Below are 12,411 nucleotides of genomic sequence, written 5' to 3'. Positions count from 1 at the left end.
CAAGGTGGAGGTCAACCACCGACCAATTCAACAAAGAAACAACAAAGAGCCAGCACCAATGTGCACTAAGGCATCAAATATTCCAAACTGCATTATAAAAAATTTTTTTTTTTTTTTTTTTTTGAGATTTTTGGCAAAAAATTGCAATTTCTTGAGCTGCTTCGCCACGTCACGGCAAATCTCATTTGAAGCAGTCCTACACTAAAATATTTTTATAAAATGTGCCATGCGGCCTCACATATAAATAGCAGAACTGCTCTCAGCAGCACTCACCTGGTCTATTGCAGTCCCGTACCCATGACTGAGTCATGGCTGTGGGCGGGACAGGTCCAAAGAAAATGCTGCATGAAGTATATATATAGCCTGTGGACAAAGCCTGATGACCCAATGTGAACAGTCACCAAACGCCAAAATCTATACAGATGGAATACATCCCAAATTGGGGTGCATAGCAAGGTGGAGGTCAACCACCGACCAATTCAACAAAGAAACAACAAAGAGCCAGCACCAATGTGCACTAAGGCATCAAATATTCCAAACTGCATTATAAAAAATTTTTTTTTTTTTTTTTTTGAGATTTTTGGCAAAAAATTGCAATTTCTTGAGCTGCTTCGCCACGTCACGGCAAATCTCATTTGAAGCAGTCCTACACTAAAATATTTTTATAAAATGTGCCATGCGGCCTCACATATAAATAGCAGAACTGCTCTCAGCAGCACTCACCTGGTCTATTGCAGTCCCGTACCCATGACTGAGTCATGGCTGTGGGCGGGACAGGTCCAAAGAAAATGCTGCATGAAGTATATATATAGCCTGTGGACAAAGCCTGATGACCCAATGTGAACAGTCACCAAACGCCAAAATCTATACAGATGGAATACATCCCAAATTGGGGTGCATAGCAAGGTGGAGGTCAACCACCGACCAATTCAACAAAGAAACAACAAAGAGCCAGCACCAATGTGCACTAAGGCATCAAATATTCCAAACTGCATTATAAAAAATTTTTTTTTTTTTTTTTTTGAGATTTTTGGCAAAAAATTGCAATTTCTTGAGCTGCTTCGCCACGTCACGGCAAATCTCATTTGAAGCAGTCCTACACTAAAATATTTTTATAAAATGTGCCATGCGGCCTCACATATAAATAGCAGAACTGCTCTCAGCAGCACTCACCTGGTCTATTGCAGTCCCGTACCCATGACTGAGTCATGGCTGTGGGCGGGACAGGTCCAAAGAAAATGCTGCATGAAGTATATATATAGCCTGTGGACAAAGCCTGATGACCCAATGTGAACAGTCACCAAACGCCAAAATCTATACAGATGGAATACATCCCAAATTGGGGTGCATAGCAAGGTGGAGGTCAACCACCGACCAATTCAACAAAGAAACAACAAAGAGCCAGCACCAATGTGCACTAAGGCATCAAATATTCCAAACTGCATTATAAAAAATTTTTTTTTGAGATTTTTGGCAAAAAATTGCAATTTCTTGAGCTGCTTCGCCACGTCACGGCAAATCTCATTTGAAGCAGTCCTACACTAAAATATTTTTATAAAATGTGCCATGCGGCCTCACATATAAATAGCAGAACTGCTCTCAGCAGCACTCACCTGGTCTATTGCAGTCCCGTACCCATGACTGAGTCATGGCTGTGGGCGGGACAGGTCCAAAGAAAATGCTGCATGAAGTATATATATAGCCTGTGGACAAAGCCTGATGACCCAATGTGAACAGTCACCAAACGCCAAAATCTATACAGATGGAATACATCCCAAATTGGGGTGCATAGCAAGGTGGAGGTCAACCACCGACCAATTCAACAAAGAAACAACAAAGAGCCAGCACCAATGTGCACTAAGGCATCAAATATTCCAAACTGCATTATAAAAAAATTTTTTTTTTTTTTTTTTTTTTTTGAGATTTTTGGCAAAAAATTGCAATTTCTTGAGCTGCTTCGCCACGTCACGGCAAATCTCATTTGAAGCAGTCCTACACTAAAATATTTTTATAAAATGTGCCATGCGGCCTCACATATAAATAGCAGAACTGCTCTCAGCAGCACTCACCTGGTCTATTGCAGTCCCGTACCCATGACTGAGTCATGGCTGTGGGCGGGACAGGTCCAAAGAAAATGCTGCATGAAGTATATATATAGCCTGTGGACAAAGCCTGATGACCCAATGTGAACAGTCACCAAACGCCAAAATCTATACAGATGGAATACATCCCAAATTGGGGTGCATAGCAAGGTGGAGGTCAACCACCGACCAATTCAACAAAGAAACAACAAAGAGCCAGCACCAATGTGCACTAAGGCATCAAATATTCCAAACTGCATTATAAAAAATTTTTTTTTGAGATTTTTGGCAAAAAATTGCAATTTCTTGAGCTGCTTCGCCACGTCACGGCAAATCTCATTTGAAGCAGTCCTACACTAAAATATTTTTATAAAATGTGCCATGCGGCCTCACATATAAATAGCAGAACTGCTCTCAGCAGCACTCACCTGGTCTATTGCAGTCCCGTACCCATGACTGAGTCCCCAGCAGGGGGACTCTCTGGAGGATGAAGCGGAGGTCTCAGATCAAGATTCTGATACTGAAGCCGCTCTCAACCTAGATACACCTGAAGGTGACGCAGTAGTGAATGACCTTATAGCGACTATCAATCAGGTGTTGGATATTTCTCCCCCAGCTCCTCCAATTGAGGAGTCTGCTTCTCAGGAGAAATTCCGTTTCAGGTTTCCAAGCGTACATTAAATATGTTTCTGGATCACTCTGACTTCAGAGAGGCAATCCAGAAAAACCGGGTCTGTCCAGACAAGCGTTTTTCCAAGCGCCTTAAGGACACATGTTATCCCTTCCCCCCCGAGGTTGTCAAGGGCTGGACTCAGTGTCCTAAGGTGGATCCTCCAATCTCCAGACTGGCGGCTAGATCCATAGTTGCAGTGGAAGACGGGGCTTCACTCAAAGATGCCACTGACAGACAGATGGAGCTATGGTTGAAATCCATCTATGAAGCCATCGGCGCGTCTTTTGCACCAGCATTCGCAGCCGTATGGGCACTCCAAGCTATCTCAGCTTGTCAGGCGCAGATTCATGCGGTAACACGTACATCTGCCCCGCAAGTGGTGTCCTTAACCAATCAGGCGTCGGCATTTGCGTCCTACGCCATTAATGCTATCCTCGACTCTGCGAGCCGTACGGCGGTGGCATCCGCCAACTCGGTGGTACTCCGCAGGGCCATGTGGCTACGTGAATGGAAGGCAGACTCTGCTTCCAAAAAGTTCTTAACCGGTTTGCCATTGGCTGGCGACCGCTTGTTTGGTGAGCGATTGGATGAAATCATTAAACAATCCAAGGGGAAGGATTCATCCTTACCCCAGTCCAAACCAAACAGACCTCAACCACGGAAGGTACAATCGAGGTTTCGGTCCTTTCGGACCGCGGGCAGATCTCAATTTTCCTCGTCCAAAAGGCCTCAGAAAGATCAGAGGAACTCAGATGCATGGCGGTCTAAGTCACGTCCTAAAAAGACCGCCGGAGGCACCGCTCCCAAAGCGGCCTCCTCATGACTTTCGGCCTCTTCAAACCGCATCCTCGGTCGGTGGCAGGCTCTCCCGCTTTTGCGACATCTGGCTGCCACAAGTAAAAGACCGATGGGTGAGAGACATTCTATCTCACGGTTACAGGATAGAGTTCAACTCTCGTCCTCCGACTCGTTTCTTCAGAACATCTCCACCCCCCGACAGAGCCGAGGCTCTTATGCAGGCGGTGGGCACCCTGAAGGCGGAAGGAGTGGTGATCCCGGTTCCTCTTCAGCAACGGGGTCACGGTTTTTACTCCAACTTGTTCGTGGTGCCAAAAAAGGACGGATCCTTCCGTCCCGTTCTGGACCTAAAGCTGCTCAACAAGCATGTGAAAACCAGGCGGTTCCGGATGGAATCGCTTCGCTCCGTCATCGCCTCCATGTCCCAAGGAGATTTCCTGGCATCAATAGACATCAAAGATGCTTATCTCCACGTACCGATTGCGCCAGAGCATCAGCGCTTCCTGCGCTTCGCCATAGGGGACGAACACCTTCAGTTCGTGGCACTACCTTTTGGCCTGGCAACAGCCCCACGGGTCTTCCCCTAGGTCATGGCAACAGTGGTGGCAATCCTACACTCTCAGGGACACTCGGTGATCCCTTACTTAGACGATCTACTTGTCAAGGCACCCTCTCAAGGGGCATGCCAACACAGCCTGAACATTGCTCTGGAAACTCTCCAGAGTTTCGGGTGGATCATCAATTTTCCAAAGTCAAATCTGACACCGGCCCAATCACTGACATATCTTGGCATGGAGTTTCACACTCTCTCAGCGATAGTGAAGCTTCCGCTGAACAAACAGCGTTCACTACAGACAGGGGTGCAATCTCTCCATCATGGTCAGTCACACCCCCTGAGGCGCCTCATGCACTTCCTAGGGAAGATGGTGGCAGCAATGGAGGCAGTTCCTTTTGCGCAGTTTCATCTGCGCCCAGACACGCAGTCGGCAAGCCTTCCAGGAGGTCCGGCGGATTCTGCTATGGGTGGAAGCCACAGCCTCCACCATATCCGCAGTTCACATCCCGGGCATAGAAAACTGGGAAGCAGATTTTCTCAGTCGCCAGGGCATGGACGCAGGGGAATGGTCCCTTCACCCGGACGTGTTTCAGGAGATCTGTTGCCGCTGGGGCATGCCGGACGTCGACCTAATGGCGTCCCGGCACAACAACAAGGTCCCGACGTTCATGGCACGGTCTCAAGATCACAGAGCTCTGGCGGCAGACGCCTTAGTTCAGGATTGGTCGCAGTTTCAACTCCCTTATGTGTTTCCTCCTCTGGCACTGTTGCCCAGAGTGTTACGCAAGATCAGGGCCGACTGCCGTCGCGCCATCCTCGTCGCTCCAGACTGGCCGAGGAGGTCGTGGTACCCGGATCTGTGGCATCTCACGGTCGGCCAACCGTGGGCACTCCCAGACCGACCAGACTTGCTGTCTCAAGGGCCGTTTTTCCATCTGAATTCTGCGGCCCTGAACCTGACTGTGTGGCCATTGAGTCCTGGATCCTAGCGTCTTCAGGTTTATCTCAAGAGGTCATTGCCACCATGAGACAGGCTAGGAAACCAACGTCCGCCAAGATCTATCACAGGACTTGGAAAATTTTCCTGTCGTGGTGCTCTGCTCAGGGCGTTTCTCCCTGGCCGTTTACCTTGCCCACTTTTCTGTCCTTCCTTCAATCCGGATTAGAGAAGGGTTTGTCACTAGGCTCCCTTAAGGGACAAGCCTCTGCGCTCTCTGTTTTTTGTTTTTTTTTCAGAAGCGCCTAGCCAGACTTCCACAGGTACGCACGTTCCTGCAGGGGGTTTGTCACATCGTACCTCCTTACAGGCGTCCGTTAGAACCCTGGGATCTGAACAGGGTGCTGATGGTTCTTCAGAAACCACCGTTCGAGCCAATGAGGGATATCTCTCTCTCGCGCCTTTCACAGAAGGTGGTCTTCCTAGTGGCAGTCACATCACTTCGGAGAGTGTCTGAGCTAGCAGCGCTGTCATGCAAAGCCCCCTTCCTGGTGTTTCACCAGGACAAGGTGGTTCTGCTTCCGGTTCCGGAATTTCTCCCTAAGGTGGTATCCCCCTTTCATCTCAATCAGGATATCTCCTTACCCTCTTTTTGTCCTCATCCAGTTCACCAATGTGAAAAGGATTTGCACTTGTTAGATCTGGTGAGAGCACTCAGATTCTACATTTCTCGTACGGCGCCCTTGCGCCGCTCGGATGCACTCTTTGTCCTTGTCGCTGGCCAGCGTAAAGGGACACAGGCTTCCAAATCAACCCTGGCTCGGTGGATCAAGGAACCAATTCTCGAGGCTTATCGTTCCTCCGGGCTTCCGGTTCCCTCAGGGCTGAAGGCCCATTCTACCAGGGCCGTGGGAGCGTCCTGGGCTTTGCGACACCAGGCTACGGCTCAGCAGGTGTGTCAGGCGGCTACCTGGTCGAGCCTGCACACTTTCACGAAACACTATCAGGTGCATACCTATGCTTCGGCAGATGCCAGCCTAGGTAGGCGAGTCCTTCAGGCGGCGGTTGCCCACCTGTAGGATGGAGCCGGTTACGGCTCTATTATGAGGTATTATTTACCCACCCAGGGACTGCTTTTGGACGTCCCAATTGTCTGGGTCTCCCAATGGAGCGACAAAGAAGAAGGGAATTTTGTTTACTTACCGTAAATTCCTTTTCTTCTAGCTCCAATTGGGAGACCCAGCACCCGCCCCTGTTTTTTGTGTACACATGTTGTTCATGTTGAATGGTTTCAGTTCTCCGATATTCCTTCGGATTGAATTTACTTTAAACCAATTATAATTTTTTCCTCCTTCTTGCTTTTGCACCAAAACTGAGGAGCCCGTGAGCACGGGGGGTGTATAGGCAGAAGGGGAGGGGCGTTACACTTTTAGTGTAATGCTTTGTGTGGCCTCCGGAGGCATAGCTATACAACCCAATTGTCTGGGTCTCCCAATTGGAGCTAGAAGAAAAGGAATTTACGGTAAGTAAACAAAATTCCCTTCTTTTTCAGCCTCAGGATGTTCTGCTTCACATCAATTGAGAGTTCCTTAGACCGCATGTTGTCTGGTCACAGCAACAGCTTCCAAATGCAAAACCACACACCTGTAATCAACCCCAGACCTTTTAACTACTTCATTGATTACAGGTTAACGAGGGAGACGCCTTCAGAGTTAATTGCAGCCCTTAGAGTCCCTTGTCCAATTACTTTTGGTCCCTTGAAAAAGAGGAGGCTATGCATTACAGAGCTATGATTCCTAAACCTTTTCTCCAATTTGGATGTGAAAACTCTCATATTGCAGCTGGGAGTGTGCACTTTCAGCCCATATTATATATATAACTGTATTTCTGAACATGTTTTTGTAAACAGCTAAAATAACAAAACTTGTGTCACTGTCCAAATATTTCTGAACCTAACTATATATATATATATATATATATATATATATATATATATATATATATATATACTGTATATGTATGCGTAGTACAAGTAGAGAGTAGGAGTGTTCCATTAGGGATTCCTATCCTTTCCCCGTTTTTTCCTTTTTCCGTGCTATTATTCTGGGCCCCGTCGTGACCCCTGTTGTTCTCTGCTTACAGCTGCTGATAGTTCTCTTCATTGTCGAGATATTCTGTTGTACTGTGGATCATTTTGGGATTGGCGGTTCTGCACAATCTGTCGCGCTGTGGATCATGGTGGGATTGGCGGTTCTGCATAATCTGTCGCACTGTGGATCATGTTGGGATTGGCGGTTCTGCATAATCTGTCGCACTGTGGATCTTGTTGCGATTGGTGGTTCTGCTTAATCTGTCACGCTGGTGGATCATGTTTGGATTGGCGGTTCTGCATAATTTGTCACACTGTGGATCATGTTGGGATTGGCGGTTCTGCTTAATCTGTCACGCTGGTGGATCATGTTAGCATTGGCGGTTCTGCATTCAGAAGTTCCTCTGGCTTCTTCTTTTTCAGGGCCGTCACCTTTCTGGGACTGTACATACAGGGGTCTTCATCAGTGTCGTCCCTTTGCCATCTCTCCCATAGGCTGGAGTAAACCTTGGGAAAGCTTCTCAGATTTTTTTTCTTCTTGTTCCAATAGTAGGAGGATACCGTTTTCCAACTCAAGTTTTCAAGTTCCCATATTGTGTTACCTTTACTCCTTCCAGGATCAAGCGTCCGCTATCAGGGATAACCTCCAAGAACCCTGTGGCTGCTCCCATTCCATGGACACAAAGATGCCTCTGTTCACCTACTTTTCTGGGCCACCAAGTGTCCTAGAGTTTCTCTGTCAGCTCATGGCATTTCCCTTTGGTGTAGACATTTCCCCAGTGGTCTTCAGGGTTCATGTCAGCGACATCGCCATCCTTTGTAACAGAGGGTTTTTAGTTTTCCTTCGCCAGATCATAGAGGTTTCAAGGCTCTTCTCTTCGGCCACGCCAAGATTCTTCACTCTTTATAATCACTTCTCCTTTGGAGTCCATCTGAACAGGTCATGATCGTTTCCTATTCTGATCCACACGTGCAGGAGTCCTTCTCTTGGTAGAAAAGTTTTCTGCTCTTCTTCTTGGTTTTGATCATTTCATTCTTATGCCCCAGGTTTTTCGACCAATTGATCCACTTCTAACAAATGTTTCCCTTGGTATAACAGAGCCCCCAGTCATTTTAACCTTGGCTTGAGGGCGGTGTCCTACAAGAGACCCAATTGTTAGACGTTTGTGATAAAGGACTTTGGTCTCCTCAGTTTGAGAACTTCATCCCCGTAAAATAATGACCACTTATAGGATGGGTAACTCTTCTCCTCTTATTTCATCTGGAACTCAGAACCGTTTCATTTTTTCTCCTTCTTTGTTTGGATCTTCTTGTCCACATCTAATAGACACCACCACGACACTCATCTTTCACCAAGGCTGAACACTATCCTGTTCATTAATCTTTCACCAAGGCTGACCCCTATCCTGTTCACTGATCTTTCACCATGGTTGAACCCTATCCTGCTCGGTCAAGGCTGATGCTCAGGCCTTGGACTGAACTAGATGTGACAATATCTTCAGCAATTCACATCTCCGGAGTAAGATTCGGACCGACGTCTTCCTAACCATGAAGAACCTCAACAGGTTGACCGTCTCCATAGACACTTCTCGTTCTTGTTCGTTTTTTCAGCGAAGCACCCTTGACGTCCGTCTGATGGCATGCTGGCTGCTTTGTAGGATCCCTCAATTTATATCCAGGTCCTGCAATGCTCAGCGGATGTCTCTGACATCCCGGTGTTCTCCTGAAACATCCATTCTCTCCTTTTCTTCAGTTGTCCTTTGTTTCTGGAAAGATCAAGGGATTTGGGTCGGCTGAAGTAGTCCACCACCTAGTGCAGGTAGTCTACCTTTGCGCAGATACCTTGTGAAAACTTCCATATCTGTTTACCTAGTTTCCCCTATTTTTGTAAGAGCTTCCGGTCCTCCGTTCAGCTCATTATCAATACAAGGAGGCTCTCCTCCTTTTACTCCTATTTTCAGTTATGTCCTTCTCAGGAAGCTCTCCTGAATTTGTACCTAGCCTCGGTCCTGTCCTTCTCTCCTTTCCTCCTTAGATTCTTGGCCTCGATCTTTAGCTCAGGTTACTTCCTCTGTTCTCTTCAAGTCAGGTCTCTGCCTTTTTAAGCCTTTCCAAGGAATTTCACTTTCACAGGTCAAAAATGTTCCTGTAAGCTGGACAAGCCTGGCAAATTTCTTTTGGCCTTCAGTGATCTGGGACCTCATTTGGGGTTTAGCGCTCAAAGGTGCCCCCTTGTTAATCCATCCTTCTCTTCTTTGCTTAATACCCCAAAAGGTCTCTTCCGGTGACTATGACTTCCATGGGCATGGCTCAGAACTAACAGCCCTGTTTTGTTGTCCTTCCTTCCTGATTTTCTCCTGAACAAGGTGGTCCTGCATCCACTTTTCTGTGAGATAGTCTTCTCTTGCTTTGTTCTTCTTCTCGTCCTCTGTGCCCTCTCCAAGATATATTGTGCCTGGTCAAGTGCGTCTCAGCACATCTATCTGTCTAGCACAGCCTCCTTAGAGGCTTAAATTCCTTGTTTGTGTTCCGGAGAGTTAGACTGGCCTTCCGGTCTAAATTCGCTCTACCATTCCAGTCGCTCTTCTCCCATGCCTGAAGTCTCCTGGATCTTTGAGTTCTCCTGGATCTTTGCGCTCTAAGTTGCTTCCTAGTTATCTGCAATTTTCTTTTCCAAGGTCTTCTGGGTACACAAATTTTTCCTTCTCGTGGCAATTCAGATCTAGTTAGAAGGGTTTTGCAATTTACAGTGGTTGGTTTCCATCCAGGAAATCTTACTTTTGGTCTTCTATTTTTCTAACCATCTCTCTTCCCACCCTCGGGGACTGTTTTAGGGCGTCCCATGGTTTCCTGTGTCTCCCAATGAAGCTCTAGGGAAAAGAGGATTTTGGGTACTCACCATAGAATATTTCTTGGACCTTTCATTGGGGGACACAGCTCCTGCACTTAGATGTTCTGTTGGGCCATTCTGTATTTCAGGTTTCTGCTTTTACTGCTTCCACACTAGGCTTGGCTCCGATCGGTGGGTGTATGCTGCCAAGGAGGAGCTAAGCTTTTTCTAGCATAGTTTCAGCCTGTTAATGACAGCAGGATACACCCATGGTCTCCTGTGTCCCCCAATGAAGGCTTGGAAATTTTTTTTACGGTGAGTACCAAAAATCCTCTTTTTTTTTTTCTTTTACAAGCTTCAGTCTTTGACAAAACGTTTCTGCAAATGTTCAGTTTGACTCCCCGTGCACAGTGGCTCCCATCGGCCCCCTGGAAAACAATGATAGGTTACCATGGCAGCCGTGGGTCCACTGAATGCCCCCATTGTGTACATTTTGGTACTTTTGTGAAAGTAGTAGACCAACAATTGCACTACATACTTTTGCATGATTGTATTGCAGTATATACTGTATTATAAGTGATCGGACGATTGTAGGGTTAAGTCCCTTAAGGGAATAAGAAAAAAAAAACGATGATAAAAAATAAGAATCATCTCACATATGGCAACACAAACCAACATTATTTGTTTTACTAGTTGCTTTTTAAAGGATAACCTCACATGCACAGATGAAAAGTTAATTTAATAGGTAAATGTTACATTTCCTCTGAATTGTTTCGATATGATTAAATATATATATTTTTTTTCTTTTAGTTACAATGCCACAGCTAAAATATTCAGGTAAGACAAAAAAAATTGGACTTGCAAAATATATACCGTATGTTTCAGATTATAAGACCCACTTTTCCTCCAAAAAATTTAGGAGGAAAATGAGGGGTGCGTCTTATAATCCGTATGTAGCTTACTGGGGGTTGTGGAGAGGGGTTGCAGGAGGCAGGGGCGATGCTGCAGGGTGTGCCCTGTGCTGCGGTCTGTGCCCTGTGCTGCTCTGTGCTCGCTGCGGGCGGTGCTGGTGCTCGCTGCAGGTAGTCAGGCAGGGGCCATCCTGAAGATGTCGACGGTGAAGGCTTCAAATAATGTCACCTGCTGTCGGCGTGTTCGCAGATGGAACTCTCAGCTCAAGATTTCATCTGCGCACGCGCCGCCTCCGGCCTATTGATGTCCCAGCAGCGGACTTAACGAAAATAGTGCCTGGTGGTGGTGCATGCGCAGAGGAGATCTTGGCTTGTCATTGAGCCGATAACTCAATCTGCGCATGCACCGACTCTGGGTGCCATTTTTTTGAAGCCCGAACCACTGACAGTTTCTGGATGTTTTCTGGCTAACATCGCCGCCGCCCGCAGCGAGCATCTGGGACATCCGCTGCACCGCCCGCAGCATCACCCTACTCTACCACCACCCCTGCCTCCTGTGACCCCGTTCCACCGCCTGCAGTATCGCCCTACTTGACTACCGCCCCTGCCTCCTGTGACCCCGTTCTAGCACTGCTGCCGCCCTCTTCACACCCCCTCCCCCCACTCCCAGTAAGACACACTGGATTATATGACGGACCCCTTCTTCTAAAAATTTGGGGTGCGTTCTTAATCCGGTATGCCTTCTAAAAGTGTCAATGTTTCTTGATGGACTTTCTTTTGTTGCAGTGAAGAAAAATCTGATGAGATAATAAAGCTTTTGGGAGACGTACGGTAGGTAAAAGTGCGGAAAGTTGCCATAAATATTCCTTTCTCTGAGCTTCCATTGTGTCTCAAGCAAGTCCAAAGGAAGTGTCTGATTTCTGGGATCTCTGGCCACGAGAACGAGGTCCTTCACCCTGTCTGAAGTGCGGACACGATTGGTTATCGGACTGATGGAGATGGTGGAGAACAACGCTCCGCTGTCTATAGATATTGACTAGTGTCAATTCAAGACAGGTACACAGGACCCAAGTTGTCAGCCGCTCCTCAGGATAGGTGAAGACTAGGATAGGTGACGGGTCCTTATTTAGACCTTACTATGGGCTCCTAAAAAATTGAAAGGAAGATATGGAAATTGCCCTGTACAATACTCACAAAAAGTTAGAGATATTTGGCTTTCGGGTGAAATTTCAGGATGATCCTACAATGTCCTCTGACCTTTTCAGGTGACCTTAATGTGACCTTCTCTTATCTTTTTGGATGCTCACGTTCAACTGTCCAATGTTTATTTTTTTTGCGCAACTTGCTGTTCTCCAACAAGAAGTTTTAATGGGAAAATTTACAAAAGTCGTTTGATCCAGGAATTATCCAATACATTTCATGGTTCAATTAGAATTGGTATTAATCAGCTTTCCTCTTCATACAGTTCACATTTTATTATTATAGCGCCATTTATTACATGTGAAAAGGAGTATATATAGTAGGGACAAGTACAAT

At 46.6% G+C, this 12,411-nt stretch overlaps 1 protein-coding gene across 1 annotated transcript in view; it reads left to right on the top strand.

Annotated features, from left to right (window-relative positions):
- ANAPC4 (anaphase promoting complex subunit 4) overlaps positions 1-12,411 on the top strand; it is a 170,535-nt gene that overhangs the window by 34,180 nt on the left and 123,944 nt on the right. The window contains exons 6-7 of the mRNA XM_075329394.1: positions 10,775-10,801; positions 11,662-11,706. Coding sequence (XP_075185509.1) covers positions 10,775-10,801; positions 11,662-11,706 — 72 coding nt within the window. The remainder of the gene's footprint in view (positions 1-10,774; positions 10,802-11,661; positions 11,707-12,411) is intronic.

Source organism: Anomaloglossus baeobatrachus, chromosome 11 (genome assembly GCF_048569485.1).
Source record: "Anomaloglossus baeobatrachus isolate aAnoBae1 chromosome 11, aAnoBae1.hap1, whole genome shotgun sequence".
Lineage (NCBI taxonomy): Eukaryota > Metazoa > Chordata > Amphibia > Anura > Aromobatidae > Anomaloglossus > Anomaloglossus baeobatrachus.
Note: the sequence above shows the minus strand (reverse complement) of the source record. Positions and strands in the feature narration are given on the sequence as shown.